Below are 17,265 nucleotides of genomic sequence, written 5' to 3'. Positions count from 1 at the left end.
AGAGTTAGGGCTGCATGGGATTCTGGGTATTTGTTTTGTTGTGTTTATGTTGTGTTACGGTGCGGATGTTCTCCCGAAATGTGTTTGTCATTCTTGTTTGGTGTGGATTCACAGTGTGGCGCATATTTCTAACAGTGTTAAAGTTATTTATACGGGCACCGTCAGTGTAACCTGTATCGCTGTTGGCCAAGTATGCATTGCATTTACGTGTGTGTGCCTGCTAAAGTCGCACATATTTTGTGATCGGGTCGGCACGTTGTTGAAATGGATGAAAAGCAGACGTGACGACAGCTCGTGGAGGACGATAAACGCAGTGCCTTTAAAGCACGCCCCCAAGACTGTGGACGAGATATAATGACCGATGAACAACTTTGTTCGATAATGAAAGATGCCTCAACTCAAAGCCTGAGCCCCGACCATAATGAACTAGCATCCAAGAAAAGATGGCAGGTGTCTGGCTTGGGCACATCAGATTAGATCAGTGTGTTGCAAACTGAGCAGTTTAAAGTCCTGAATGGTTGGTTTATTCATTGTTATTTTATTTTCTAATTTATTAGCCTGTGGAAAAAGTTAATGTTGATATTTACCTCAGAAGGCTGCAAACAGAAAAGAGGCATTACATTTTTATTTAAATTGTATTTGATATGCCATTGATATTTTTTAATTATTATTATTATTTGAAACTGGATTTTGCATGTCACTATAAAGTTATATAAGCCTTGCTTGTTCAATATTCAATGCAAAACTTGTTTGGGTCCCTATTAAAAGGTTAATTTGTTCAACCTTGGCCCGCGGTTTTGTTCAGTTTTATATTTTGGCCCACTCTGTATTTGAGTTTGACACCCCTGCCTTAGGGAATCAACGGAAAACTGACTAAAAAGAACAGAGAGAGCGTACCGTAACTCCTCTAATTATACCCACGGCGTTTAGTCACCTACCGATTTGAAAACTATAAACATTTTTTACTTTAATACTCAATTGGAGTGCATTAGAAAAGTGCAAAGGCAAACATGTAGGAACAAGTATATTGTGCAACACAGCAGCAACAGAAGCAATGTTGAATAGGGGTGTGGCCATGCAACCTTTTATCTGACACGATATCGGCAGGAATGATTCATACTGTTATTTTGAAGTGTGGAATGTTAGAAGAGGCTTAATCAAGTGAAAGGAGTCAAACACAGAACAATGTGAGGTATAAAAAAGATTAACCTATTTATTAATAACAGTTTGGAATGGACTTATGCTGTCTTTAGGTTGAAATGTAGTGGACATTGTTTTTGGCGACACATAGCGGCCACAATAATTCACTAGGTTAAGTTCATGATGCAATAAGTTGAATGATGCGGACAGGTTTGTTACTGGATACTTTCTAATGCCTTGGAAACTTTGCATGTGCAAGTTATATGCAACTGTAAATATTTGCTTATATCGACAAATTTCATCTTTTCTAATATTGTTCAATGAATTATTACGTACGTCTAGCTTGTGTATATATATATATATATATATATATATATATATATATATATATATATATATATATATATATATATATATATATATATATATATATATATATATATATCGTGGTCACGTCGTGTAAAGAAGATAATGTCATGGCTTTCTTGAGTTTCCAATAATTTCTACAACTCTTATTTTTTTGTGATAGAGTGATTGGAGCACATACTTGTTTGTCACAAAAAACATTCATGAAGTTTGGTTCTTTTATGAATGTATTATTATTATTATTGAAAATATGACCTAAACTACTGGGTCAAAAGTATACATACAGCAATGTTAATATTTGCTTACATGTCCCTTGGCAAGTTTCACTGCAATAAGGCGCTTTTGGTAGCCATCCACAAGCTTCTGCATGAATTTTTGACCACTCCTCTTGACAAAATTGTTGCAGTTCAGCTAAATGTGTTGGTTTTCTGACATGGACTTGTTTCTTCAGCATTGTCCACATGTTAAAGTCAGGACTTTGGGAAGGCCATTTTAAAACCTTAATTCTAGCCTGATTTAGCCATTCCTTTACCACTTTTGATGTGTGTTTGGGGTCATTGTCCTGTTGGAACACCCAACTGCGCCCAAGACCCAACCTCCGGGCTGATGATTTTAGGTTGTCCTGATTAATTTGGAGGTAAACCCTCCTTTTTCATTGTCACATTTACTCTGTGTAAAGCGCCAGTTCCATTGTCAGCAAAACAGGCCCAGAGCATAATACTACCACCACCATGCTTGACCTCACCCTTTCTCCTCCAAACATATTGCTGGGTATTGTGGCCAAACAGCTAAATTTTTGTTTCATCTGACATCACATGGACAAAGATAAAACCTTCAGGAGGAAAGTTCTGTGGTCAGATGAAACAAAAATGTAGCTGTTTATCCACAATACCCAGCAATATGTTTGGAGAAGAAAAGGTGAGGCCTTTAATCCCAGGAGCACCATGCATACAGTCAAGCATGGTGGTGGTAGTATTATGCTCTTATGCTGTTTTGCTGCCAATGGAACTGGTGCTTTACACAGAGTAAATGTGACAATGAAAAAGGAGGATTACCTCCAAATTCTTCAGGACAACCTAAAATCATCAGTCCGGAGGTTGGGTCTTGGGCGCAGTTGGGTGTTCCAACAGGACAATGACCCCAAACACACATCAAAAGCGGTAAAGGAATGGCTAAATCAGGCTAGAATTGAGGTTTTAGAATGGCCTTACTTACGTGTGGATAATGCTGAAGAAACAAGTCCATGTCAGAAAACCAACAAATTTAGCTGAACTGCACCAATTTTGTCAAAAGGAGTGGTCAAAAATTCAACCAGAAGCTTGTGGATGGCTACCAAAAGCGCCTTATTGCAGTGAAACTTGCCAAGATCCCTTAGCAAGTTTCACTGCAATAAGACGCTGTAACCAAATACTAACATTGCTGTATGTATACTTTTGACTGAGCAGATTTGGTCACATTTTCAGTAGACTCATAATAAATCCATAAAAGAATCAAACTTCATGAATGAAATATGTGCTACAATCACTCTATCACAAAGAAATAAGAGTTGTAGAAATTATTGGAAACTCAAGACAGCCATGACATTATGTTCTTTACAAGTGTATGTACACTTTTGACCATGACTGTATGTATATATGTATGTATATGTGTTATAATGAATATATGTAATGGATGAATAATTAATATAATTGAATATTAAGAGTATGCAAAAGTTGGACTTCTACCTTGTTTACTTTCATGACCTTAGGGATTTCCCATCATGCTTTGTAATGCACTCAAATGGGTGTAAATCTGATTTTTTTGATGACGCGTAGAGTTTTTTTTTTTTTTAAATATCCACAAATTGTGTTATATTGTGTTGTGTGACCATGTCTCTTGGCATTTTGTATTGGTTCGATTTTTTTTTTGTTGCACCATGACTATGGAAGGTTGTTTGCTTTGGGTCATATAAGTGAATATAGCGCTTTGTATCAATCAAAGTATGTAGTATTTTATTTTTGGTCTAGTTGCGTAGCAATTCCCAGGTACCGGGAATTGCTACCATACTGGTTCAAATGTGAGCGGTACTCATCCCTAGTGCTGAGTTGATCGTAAACAATAGTACGACTTTCAACAGCTGAGTGGCAACATTTTATAACTCATACATAGCTAAAAACTGCGGGGAGGCTGATCACTCATTATTCTTCAAATGCTGCTACTGTCATCTTGTTAAGTTTAATTTAAAACCTACATCAGGGGGTTTGCTCACAGCAACAGCTGTTATTTAGAGACCCTGGCGTTTTTTTCAGTTTGTAAACCATACACCCGGTGACTATTTGAGACTCGTCAGCTAATTGAATAGAGGCGTTAATTAGAGGGTTCACATTCTGAACATGTTAAATTGGGTGCACCAGATTAAACATATAGGAGCATGGTACACATGCGTTTTCCTGGTTGAAATACTTCAATTTAATCTCACCCAGGTCAGTCAGTCTCTGCAGCTCGTCCTCATTTTCAGTGTTATGTGGTCGCCCCAGCTGGAAGAACTGATTCTGGCCATCAGTGCTGGTCTTGCACAGCAGTGCCCTGTTGGTGCCTGTGTTTATAAAGAATACAATCAAAAAATACCCATGTTTTTTTATTCCTACCACACAAACGCTGATAGCAGACAAGAAGAGTGACTCCATTGAGAGCGACTTTGAGCTATTAGATACCAGGGTTACCCCCACCTCTAATTGATCTCAGCGCCCCGCCACGGCAAAATAAAAGCTGCCACACCCGTTTTAAATAGAGATGTCCGATAATGGCTTTTTTGCCGTTATCCGGTATTGTCCAACTCTTAATTACCGATTCCGATATCAACCGATACCGATATATACAGTCGTGGAATTAACACATTATTATGCCTAATTTTGTTGTGATGCCCCGCTGGATGCATTAAACAATGTAACAAGGTTTTCCAAAATAAATCAACTCAAGTTATGGAAGAAAATGGCAACATGGCACTGCCATATTTATTATTGAAGTCACAAAGTGCATTATTTTTTTTAACATGCCTCAAAACAGCAGCTTGGAATTTGGGACATGCTCTCTCTGAGAGAGCATGAGGGGGTTGAGGTGGGCGGGGTTGAGGTAGATGGGGGGGGGGTGGGGATTAGGGGGTAGCGGGGGGTGTATATTGTAGCGTCCCGGAAGAGTTAGTGCTGCAAAGGGTCCTGGGTATTTGTTCTGTTGTGTTTATGTTGTGTTACGGTGCGGATGTTCTCCCGAAATGTGTTTGTCATTCTTGTTTGGTGTGGGTTCACAGTGTGGCGCATATTTTGAAAAGTGTTAAAGTTGTTTATACGGTCACCCTCAGTGTGACCTGTATGGCTGTTGACCAAGTATGCCTTGCATTCACTTGTGTGTGTGTGTGAAAAGCCGTAGATATTATGTGATTGGGCCGGCACGCAAAGGCAGTGCTTTTAAGGTTTATTGGCGCTCTGTACTTCTCCCTACGTCCGTGTACCACTTCGTACAGCTGCGTTTTAAAAAGTCATAAATTTTACTTTTTGAAACCGATACCGATAATTTCCGATATTACATTTTAAAGCATTTATCGGCCGATAATATCGGCAGTCTGATATTATCGGACATCTCTAGTTTTAAATGATTAATTAGCGAAAAAAATGTCATTTATCAGTGCATTTAAGGCAACACTGCTAACTTCCTGATAATGAAGTGCGCATCAGCATCAAAGCTGTTTGGCTCGACAAAAAACATGGCGCAAAGCAACTACACAGACTTTGCTCCAGGAGATTTTCCCTCTGAGGAAACGCTTCGTTTCAATTTATTTCCCTCGCTTCACTTCCATAGGGTAGAGTCTCAGCGTGCGTTTAAGAGCGCTCTGCTGTTAGATGGTGACTATAGTGGACAATATTGCAGACGGATGCATTTGTCCCCCACTAAAAGCATCCAGCATAGGAGGAAAATATTTGATGTTGCTTTCATTTTCTCAACACAGCGCCATCTCACCTGCTGTTTGACTAAGAGTTGATGACGTGAGGAAACATGCAGCAGGCGATGTGTCGGGAACGTTGCCACAACTTGTTTATAAAGTCGCTAGTTTGTTTACTGGGATGCTCACGCCTCCTTTATTTAACTGCTAACTTTGTCAGTGTTCCAATAACATCACTACAGCTAAAACGTTTTCTCGTCTGATCGAATTGAACGCAGACTCAAGTATCAACACGCTGAGATACGAAGATTGTGTATTAGATGCGGGAGGTATCACTCCTGCTTAGTTTGGTTGGCCAAAGTGTTGCACTGAACCACATGGTGTTGTTAGAGAAGAACAAAGCTTGTTTATTTGACTTTATCTTCATTAGCCAAACTTATTTATGTTGTTGTTGTTTCTGCCATTATACTACACACTAGTGTTGCTTTCATGTGCACATTCAATTTTCTACTTGAGGTACATAAAACAGTGTTCTTATCTACAATAATGTTTCTTCTACAAAGGGAATCATTTTGAATGTGTTTGTTTCAATAAAACTTGGTTAAAAGATTTCAGGAAAAGTACTTTTACAAAATTTTGAGGCACATTTAAAGATACTGCGATAATAATGAAAACCGTGATAATTCTGGTCACAATAATCGTGATAGGAAATGTTCATACTGTGACATACCTAATTCATTCATTGGGTGAGAGGAATGATTTGGATCAAAATGAAAACATAACGGTCACGAAAGCTTGACATATGACATATTCACGCAGAAATTAAGCGCGGCGATGACTTAAAAAAACGTATCTTTAAAAATAGATTTAAAAAATAAAAATTATTTTTTCAAATTATCAATCAATTTAATATTAGGATAAATAAGAATCTTGACATTACTTTTATCTACATCTTTTGTTTTGTCCACATTAAACTCTCACACAACATTAGGGCTGCGACTAACGATTATTTTTTATTTAAAGCATTTATCGGCCGATAATATCGGCAGCCCGATATTATCGGACATCTCTAATGTAGACCAAAAAGAAGTGTTTTACATTTAGAAAAAAACCCCCCAAAAAACATGACTCCTTTAATGCGCCCTATAATCCGATGTGCCTTTTGTATGAAAATAGACTTGACTAGACCCGCTTATAATCCGGTGCACCCTACGTTCCGGAAAATAAGGTATAATTGTCGGGGACACATTTTATTGTCGATATTTGTCGACAATGTCCACTAATCGTTGCAGCCCGACACAACATACGACTAAACTTGTTTTACAATACTTCATTTACACTAAATCACAAACTATGGTAGAAGAATATGTATATAGACGTGTTTGTGTGTGTGTGTGTGTAAGTGTGCGTCTTTGTGCTCGTACCAACATTGGCAATGTACAGCTTGTTGTTAAGGATGAGCGCCACGATGGCCGTCGCTCCTCCCGACACCTCCTGCTCCAGCTCCTTCAGGCGCTCCTGCACTTTCTGTCAGGGCAGACAAGGAGGCGTTCAGGCGCGGAAGATCAGCGATGGAAATGTAAAATGAGTGGGAAGGAAAGGGGAGGACGGGAGGAGGGAGACGAGGAAGGGAAGTGGTGGCGAGAGGGGGATGATCAAGGAGACTAATGATGGAACAGGACGCGAGGAAAGAAAAAAAATGGAGGGATATAAGAAGTGATCACAGAGGGAAGAAAAAAAGAGTGAAGTACAGTAAATATAAGAGCGTGTGTACTAGACAATGAGTATGCAGGGCGTGTAGTGTGAAGCGATGCACTGATGATACTAATTAGAACGTTAACCATCTCATCGAGCAGCACATTAGTATGCACAGATGTGCACACGTGCGGTTACTATGGAAACCGGCCATTTAAGGCTCCATTTGTGCATATGTTTAATGGTGAGTGTGCACAATGTATATATACGGTGTATGTATTGTGGATATTGCCTCATCGCTCACTCAACGCCTGAGTGAAGGACGCCGTGAAAAGAGAAGGCCTGATAAGTCCGAAAGAGATGATACAGAATTATCTGCTCACAAATGCTCCCTGGTGGTTATTGGGGGTAATACGTGTGTGCAATTGGGGTCAGCTCTTGGATTAAAAGGTGTGATGGTGCATCTTGCTGACCAAACCCTGGTGTGTACGAGCGGTCAAGGAAGTAGGGATGGGCGTTACGGCATAAAATCTATAGTACGATACATATTGTAGCCTCCTGCGATAATGGTATGGACCACGATATAATACCTGATAATAGAAACATTTCAAAACAGGTTACAAAGGCTCCTAATCCAGCTATGCAATAACATAGTACGTAATTCTTCAAAACTATTAATAATCTACTTACTAATGTATTTACTTCTGGTTATTTTCTGTTGTAACATGTCTCTATCTACACGTCTGTTAAATTTAATAAGCACTTTTTCTTCTGTTGTTTGATACATTAGTTTTGGGCAATACTACAAAAATCACAATTATTTCCTTCCTCTGATTTTTGTTATTTGGTTTTGGGCCCTAAAGTCCTCCTATGTCCAGGGACCTATTTACTAAGTTCGTAAACCACTGTAATATTGACCATATAATGACATTTTACTTGATATCGGTATGATTGCTATTTGTATCAATCCACCCACCTTTGTTTACGTTCAAGAACCCAACTTAGCGGTTATCTTGGCTTATTGTATCCCCCTACGGTGTGTCGCGTCGCATGTTTAGATAGTCCTGGTCCTCCAGTGTGAATGGAACTTGTAAGAATCGTAGTTTGTTGCCACCGTGGAGGCGAGGACTGCCAACTTAGAAGTGGCTTAGCACTGTGGGTGGACGTTAGCCGCCAGCTCGCTCGCAAGGACGCTACATTGCATTGAGGAGGCGTTTGTTTGCCCGTGGCTGTCAAATTTGCAGACACAGCTAGAATGTGTCATCAACACGCTAAATAACAATAGTAGTAAATGTTCTATCACATTTATAGCATTCATATCGCATAACCTACAAAGACTATGAGACAATTTACCATTTGAAAATGTTTAGTTACTGTAAGCGTAGAAAACGTCTTACAATATTCAGTACAACAGCGATTCTTTGTTTAATGCAAAATGCAGTGTGTAGCTCACAGGCAAAATAAAGAGACATTTTTAAAAGAAAAAACAGTTGTTCAGCTTAAGACGCAAAAAACGTACCGAAAATTCACCTAAACCGTGGTCCAAAAAGCGAGGTATGGACCGTACTGAGCTTACCTGTACTGTTGCATCACTATTATATACTGTATGTATGTAACATATGTAAGTATAATATATGTAACATATGTAAATATGTATATAACATATGTAAATATGTATGTAACATATGGAAGTCAATCAATCAATCAATCAATCAATGTTTATTTATATAGCCCTAAATCACAAATATCTCAAAGGGCTGCACAAGCCACAACGACATCCTCGGTTCAGAGCCCACATAGTACGCATGTATATAACATATGTAAGTATGCATGTATATAACATATGTAAGTATTAATATAACATAAGCAAGTATTTATGTAACATACATAAGTATATATGTAACATAGGTAAGTATGTATGTAGCATATGTTAATATGTATGTAACATATGTAAATATGTATGTAACATATGTAAGTATGCATGTATATAACATATGTAAGTATTAATATAGTATTTATGTAAAATATGTAAGTATGTATATAATATATGTAAGTATTTATGTAACATGTAAGTAACATATGTAAGTATGTATGTGACATACTGTATGTAAGTAACATATGTAAGTATGTATGTGACATATGTATGTAACATATGTAAGTATGTATGTGGCATATGTAAGTAACATATGTAAGTATGTATGTAATATACGTAAGTATGTATATATCATATTTCACTATGTAAAAGTGCTTTGAGTCACTTGAGAAAAGTGCTATATAAATATAATTCACTTCACTTCACTTTATATGCAAATATATATATGTAACATATGCGAATGCAGCTGAGATAGGCTCCAGCACCCCCCGCAACCCCGAAAGGGACAAGCGGTAGAAAATTGATGGATATGTAAGTATGTTTATGTGAGTATATAAAAAGTACTTACATATGTAACATGTGTATATAACATATGCAAGTATGTATATGACACATGTATGTATACAACATATGTAAGCATATCTGTAACATTTGTAAGTATGTATGTATATCATGTATGTAAGTATGTACAGTATATAACATATTTAAGTATATATGTAGCATATGCAAGTATACATGTAACATATGTAAGTTTGTATATACCATATGTAAGTATGTATACAACATACACAAGTATATATGTAAGTACAACACATGTGAGTATGTATACAACATATGTAAGTATATATATGTATGTATGTATATAATGTATGTATACAACATATTTAAGTATATATGTAGCATATGTACCGGTAAGTATACATGTAACATATGTAAGTATGTATATAACATATGTAAGTTTGTATATACCATATGTAAGCATGTATACAACATACACAAGTATATATGTAAGTACAACACATGTGAGTATGTATACAACATATGTAAGTATATATGTACGTATGTATATAATGTATGTATACAACATATTTAAGTATATATGTAGCATATGTAAGTATACACGTAACATACGCAAGTATGTATAAAACATATGTAAGTATGTATATAACAGAATGTAAGTAAATATGTAACATATGTATGTAACATAAGTGTGTATATAACAAATATATAAGTACATGCCTCACTGTGTGGAAGCATGTAGCTGGACAGGTTAGCTTTCTCCGCCAGAGCCTCATCGATGCTGTGCAGGTAGCTCTTCTCCACCACCTCAAAGGCCTACACACACATGCACACACACACACACACACACACACACATATGCACGCACGTACACACAAGCACACACAAAGGTACAACCCATGACTTTAGATGAAGTATTCAAAATACAATAAATGCTAAATTGATTGACTATAGAATTGAAGGAAATATAGTTTTTGGAACAGAAGAGGGGATCTGTGACCCACAAGGGTTCCTCAGGGGGACTACAGGGAGGCCGTGAGTTAGAACATGTCAACTATGACTCCACTTGGGAACCCGGCTTCATTCACACCTGGTGTGGCGTACCTTATCTGCTTCCAACTAATAAACGCCTACACACCTAGTGCTCTCTGCAGCTGAGTCAACACCCTTTCTCCTCACAATATGAGGACTTGAACCATCTCCTACCAATGGCAGCACACTAACAAGGTGACACACCTGCGTGAGGATGCGGCGCACATCGTTGTCCGTGTGCGTGGAGCTGAGCTGGTCCAGCAGGAGTTCGGCGGTCAGACACTGCGAGGCAAAATTGGCCACCCGGCTGCCGTCATAGCCATTAAAAACGGCGTAGAGCGAACATCCGTCCTCGCTCCTGGAATTCAAGTAAAACCTCAGCCTCAAAGCAAAAAGTACAGCAACGTGTATGACAGAGTGGCTGCGGGCTGAGCTTTTTAATGCCACAGCACCATCTGCTGGGCCCAGCCACAAACTGCACCAAAACATTTGTTCAGATGTGCACCAGCGTTTCAAGGGTTTTTGGAAAATTGCATGGTGTTAATGCAGGGGTGTGCAAAGTCATTTTCAACTGCCCCGTGGCACATTCTAAAAATACTCTTACAAAAAAATAAAAAGGTGGAATAAAAGAGCAACGAGGTGAAATGTAACAAGAAAAAGTTACAATATAGGACGGCGTGGCGAAGTTGGTAGAGTGGCTGTACCAGCAATCGGAGGGTTGCTGGTTACTGGGGTTCAATCCCCACCTTCTACCATCCTAGTCACGTCCGTTGTGTCCTTGGGCAAGAAACTTCACCCTTGCTCCTGATGGGTGCTGGTAGCGCCTTGCATGGCAGCTCCCTCCATCAGTGTGTGAATGTGTGTGTGAATGAGTGAATGTGGAAATACTGTCAAAGCGCTTTGAGTACCTTGAAGGTAGAAAAGCGCTATACAAGTATAACCCATTTATCATATATATATATATATATATATATATATATATATATATATATATATATACATACATACATATATATACATATATATATATATATCAATCAATCAATCAATGTTTATTTATATAGCCCTAAATCACAAGTGTCTCAAAGGGCTGTACAAGCCACAATATATACATATATATATGTATATACATATATATATATATACATATATATATATACATACATATATACATATATATATGTATATACATATATATACAGTATATATATATATATATATATATATATATATATATATATATATATATATATATATATATATATATATATATATATATATATATATATATATATATATATATATATATATATATATATATATATACACACACACACACACACACACACACGTTAGGTCAGGATTTATATACATTTATAAACTTGTAGGGAAGATCTCGCCTCTGTGTTTTTTCCTGACACACACACACGTTAGGTCAGGATAGGTCATATATATATATATATATATATATATATATATATATATATATATATATATATATATATATATATATATATATATATATATATATATATATATATTATACATATATAAACACATAAATATATATACTAACATAAATATATATATATACATACATGCATACATACATAAATATATACATACATAAATATATATATATATACATACATATATAAACACATAAATATATATATATACTAACATAAATATATATATATACATACATGCATACATACATAAATATATGCATACATAAATATATATACATACATACATACATACATACATACATATATATATATATATATATATATATATATATATATATATATATATATATATATATATATATACATAAAAAAATATATACATACATATTTATACATAAATATATACATACATATACCGGTACATAAATATATATACATACATATATACATATATATATATATATATATATATATATATGTATATATATATATATATATATATATATATATATATATATATATATATATAAATATATGTATGTAAATATATATGTATACATATATATATGTATATATATACATATAAACACATGTATATATACAGTACAGGCCAAAAGTTTGGACACACCTCCTCATTCAATGTGTTTTCTTTATTTTTTATAACTATTTACATTGTAGATTGCCACATCAAAACTATGAATCAGAATCAGAATCAGAATAGTTTTTATTGCCATTGTTTGAGAACGGGTTCACAAACTAGGAATTTTTCTTGGTGCAATCGTGCAACATAAAACACATATAACACAGATTTGGTAATAAAAAGAGAATAAAAAGAATGAACACATGTGGAGTTATGTACTTAACAAAAAAACGTGAAATAACTGAAAACATGTTTTATATTCTAGTTTCTTCAAAATAGCCGACCAAGAAGTGATAAAAAATCCAAGTCAGTAAAAATAAAGTGAGCCCGGTGTCAATTAGCATGTAGACCAATGAATGCGTACGTTGGCTAATACCTCAAAAATAATGAATAAGTCATACCTGAAGCGTAGGTAAGTGTCCTCGTTAGGGTGGCTCTGCGTGCTTTTGCCATCGGGTTCATATAAGCTGTTGGTTGCCGTGCCAACGCCACACAGCTGGCATATGGGCAGGTCGTCTGTCCAACTCTTATGCTGTCAAAGTAGACAAAAACGCCATTTTACCATTTTTCTACCTTCCCGCATTACCAGGAACTTTTTCCTAATGAAAATGAACAGCCAATATACAAAATATTACACATTTCTCAACGGATTTGAACAATTCCAAAGTCAAAATGCTCTTTGCTTGTTAGTCAACTGCTAGCACGCTAACACTAGCATGCTAACTTTTTTAGCCAATTTTGCAGGCATACAGCTTAGTCATTAGACTTGGTGCATGACACGCCATAACTTGTTTTGCTAATATTGCAACCCTTCACCACAGAGTCATATAACTTGGTACATGACACATGCTAACTTTTTTTTGGCCAATTTTTCCAGGCGCACACGTTATAGTGATTAAACTTGGTGCGTGACGTATGTTAACTTGTTAAGTCAATTTCGCAGGTATATTGCAAACCTCAGTCAATAAGTCATTAAATCTCAGTACGGGAAACATGCTGTTACAATGCTAACAATAGCATGCTAACTTTTTTTTTTTATGCCTGTTTTGCCGCCGTACACCTCAAAGTCATATAACTTTGTACTTGACACATTCTTTTCTTTGAACTGTTTGTAATCAAAGGCGATAGCTGTTTACGACCCCCGTCCCTTAGAAACAGCTGTTGCTATGTAATTAGGGAAAGTCCAAATAAAAGAGGAGGCGTACAATCTTTCGTCAGAGCGCGGTGACACTGTACAAGGGTACAGGTGTACGCGTTTCTTCTCACTGAGCCAACTTTAATTCTGTCTCTGTTTGATTCCTTGCTTCTTTTCTTGTTTAATAGATGTCATCTATGTTAAGCCAATTTTGCAGGTATACTGTACACCTCACAGTCAACAAGTCATTAAAACTTGGTAAGAGAAACATGCTGTTACAATGCTAACATTAGCATGCTAACTTTTTTGTATGCCTGTTTTGCCACCATACACCTCAAAGGAATACAACTTTGTACTTGACACGTTCTAGATCAGTGGTTCTTAACCTGGGTTCGATCGAACCCTAGGGATTCGGTGGAGGTCAAGACACACCCAACTCATCGTGTAAATAAAAACTTCTCCCTATCGGCGTATTACGGATACGACAGCAGCAGAAGTCAGACTGATTTGCAGGTGTGTAATTTGTTGTGAGTTTATATAATGTGTTGGTTTTGTTGTTGGAACAAGGTGATGTTCAGTTCATGCACGGTTAATTTTATGCACCAGTAAAAAAAAACATGGTAACGCTTTAGTATGGGGAACATATTCGCCATTAATTAATTGCTTATTAACATGCAAATTAGTAACGTATTGGCTCTTAACTAGTCATTATTAAGTACTTATTAATACCTTATTCGGCATGGCCTTATTATAACCCTAACCCTCTAACCCTGACCCTAACCCAGGGGTCGGCAACCTTTACCACTCAAAGAGCCATTTTGGCAAGTTTCACAAATTATAGAAAGTAATGGGAGCCACAAAAAAAATTTTTAAATTTAAAATGAAAATCACCGCATACAAAGCTTACATGCTTTGTGCTATGTTAACCAGGGGTCTCAGACACACGCACCGGCACGCACTTTAATGTGGAAATTTGATGTTAGTGCAGCCCGCGAGTTTTGAATGAATGTCGCTTGATAGCCGCTTGATAGCGTCATACTTGCCAACCCTCTAATTTTTCCCGGGAGACTCCCGAATATCAGAGCGTGATGACACTACATTTGGCGCCCTCTACAGTCTGCCCTGACAGTGTACCTGCTCGACCACAAGTGGAATGCTGTTCTAGCTTGCTCACGTAAGAGACAGCAAGGCTACTAACTCAGCAGCCACACATCTTACACTGACGGTACCAATACCCAGAATCCCATGCAGCCCTAACTCTTCCGCTCAACCAACGCACGGAGAGGGGGGGGGGGGGGGGGTTGATGTGTGGGGGGATTTGGTGGTAGCGGGGGTGTATAATGTAGACCGGAAGAGTTAGGGCTGCATGGGATTCTGGGTAATGGTTCTGTTGTGTTTATGTTGTGTTACGGTGGGATGTTCTCCAGAAATGTGTTTTTCATTCTTTTTTGGTGTGGGTTCACAGTGTGGCGCATATTTGTAACGTAACAATGTTAAAGTTGTTTGATACGGCTACCGTCAGTGTAAGCTGTGTGGCTGATGAGTAAGTATGCTTTGCTGTCTCCTGTGTGCAAGTAATGACAACATGCAACATGTGGCTGGACTGGCACGCTGTATGTAAATGTTATAGAGGACAATTGCTGCAGTGCAATTAGGGCACGCCCTTTATTTAGTAAGTAAGAGTGTAAATAGGATTAGTTTTTCCCTGGGAGTAATCTATGAGAGACACTGAGATCCATAACTCTCCTGGGAAAATCGGGGGGGTCGGCATGTATGTAGCTGAGCCGCATCAGAGTGGTCAAGGAGCCGCATGCGGCTCCGGAGCCGCGGGTTGCCGACCCCTGCCCTAACCAAATAACTCTAAATCAAGTCTTTGTTACTTTGAATATGTTCCCCTAGTGTCCAAACAACTCTAAATTAAGTATTTGTTACTTAGAATATGTTCCCCATACTAAAGTGTTACCAAAAACATATAACTTTGTCCTGAATTTGAAAAAAAGAAGGGTTCGGTGAATGCGCATATGAAACTGGTACAGATTGAAGTTAATAATATTAAGGTATACACACCTGTAAAAGTTGCAAGCACAATAAACACAATGTTTAATTGAACTAAAATGAAATGTATTCATTTTAATGCAAACGTTGAAACATCTGAATTGGTTCAACTGTTCCCTGTCTTGTTGCATAAAGTCCAATGCAAGCTATGTCAGGTATAGCTAAATGATGACCTCATCCGCTACATTTGATGAAAATGTCACATGATAATAACAAAGTTTGGTTTTATTATAAAGTCCTGTTGTCAGGTTAGAGTTGAGCTAGCATGCTAACTGCTAAAGCTAGCAATAGCTTCTCGGAACGCCACAAAAACACCCGAAAGTGAACAGAAACGCAAACGAAACGAGCGGGCGAAGGGCAATAAAAACATACGCGACATGAACCCAGACTTTTAAATACTCAAGAAGACTGTCATTGGGTGAAGTTTACACTTACACTCTGCATTAAATTCCTCCGTTGGGCCGCCATGTTGAACGGGTGGCGTTCAGGTACTCCTCTCAATTGTCGGGACTTCCAGAGGAAAAACGCGTGGCTCCGCCCTCCTTGAAGAATAACATTGCTACGACAAAAATAACAAACCACAGTTCCAAAAACACTCTTTGAGGAATATTTTTGTATAGCGTTTGGAATATGTATCCGGACGTCATGTTGTGTTTTACTGCTTCCTATGTCTATAAATTAACATTGTGAGTTTTCCCGATAGCTCTTGAACGCCACACATTTAATGAGTAAAAATCCAATGTTTTCCCACATGTACAGTCTTTACTTTTTGTACTGTTCATTCATTACTTAGATGTACCGTATTATTCGACCACGCCAAATGGAAAAGAGTGCATTGGAAACCAAAAGGCCAGCAAAAACATAATTTCCGCCCTTTAAAAAAGAATTAGAAATGTACTTTAAAACGCTTTCTACCTCTAACAACCAAAAAGATGTGAAAACTATGATGCCGTGCTCCAAATTTGGATTATGTACGGAAGCTGGCACTGTTTTGTACTATTTCTGTACTTGTTTTGATTATCATTATTTATTTGATTGCATGTAAATATTGAATATTATAAATAAAGGTTTTGTACAAAAGAAAAGAAAATACGAATAAAAAACTGCACTTCCGGGTTGAGAGCCGGCGTTTTTGCAATATCGCTTCCGCTCTGATTTAGTCGGAAATGCAGAGCAATCTTTAAATCATAACTTTATTAATCATACTTTTTATGCATTATTACATTAATAAAAAATTGCAACAATTGTTAGTGCAGCTCCAAATAATACCTATGTTGTCCGTATAATATTGTAATCATAGACATCTTATAAGTAGACACAACACAGCATTGGCTGCTGTGACGCGAGATATTCGGCCGCCATCTTGAAGTGGTGATGAGGAGCCGGTGAGCAGCCTAAACTGACAGTTGACAGGTAGAAAAC

General features: G+C 37.2%; 1 protein-coding gene across 2 annotated transcripts in view; it reads right to left on the bottom strand.

Moving 5' to 3' along the window:
* The window catches only part of tab1 (TGF-beta activated kinase 1/MAP3K7 binding protein 1), a 28,700-nt gene extending 12,328 nt beyond the window's left edge, over positions 1-16,372 (bottom strand). Inside the window, exons 1-6 of one of the 2 annotated variants that reach the window (XM_062026509.1) lie at positions 16,279-16,372; positions 13,055-13,185; positions 10,746-10,899; positions 10,182-10,325; positions 6,847-6,949; positions 3,965-4,081 (exon numbers count right to left, since the gene is read on the bottom strand). In XM_062026509.1, the coding sequence (XP_061882493.1) occupies positions 3,965-4,081; positions 6,847-6,949; positions 10,182-10,325; positions 10,746-10,899; positions 13,055-13,185; positions 16,279-16,311 (682 nt within the window). In that variant the 5' untranslated portion in view covers positions 16,312-16,372. Of the gene's footprint in view, positions 1-3,964; positions 4,082-6,846; positions 6,955-10,181; positions 10,326-10,745; positions 10,900-13,054; positions 13,186-16,278 lie in introns of both variants that reach the window. The other variant, XM_062026508.1, reaches the window with a different exon arrangement.
* Between the last annotated feature and the right edge of the window lie 893 nt (positions 16,373-17,265).

The sequence above is a fragment of the Entelurus aequoreus genome, linkage group LG18, assembly GCF_033978785.1.
Source record: "Entelurus aequoreus isolate RoL-2023_Sb linkage group LG18, RoL_Eaeq_v1.1, whole genome shotgun sequence".
NCBI lineage: Eukaryota > Metazoa > Chordata > Actinopteri > Syngnathiformes > Syngnathidae > Entelurus > Entelurus aequoreus.
This window is presented reverse-complemented; position numbering and strand designations above follow the sequence as displayed.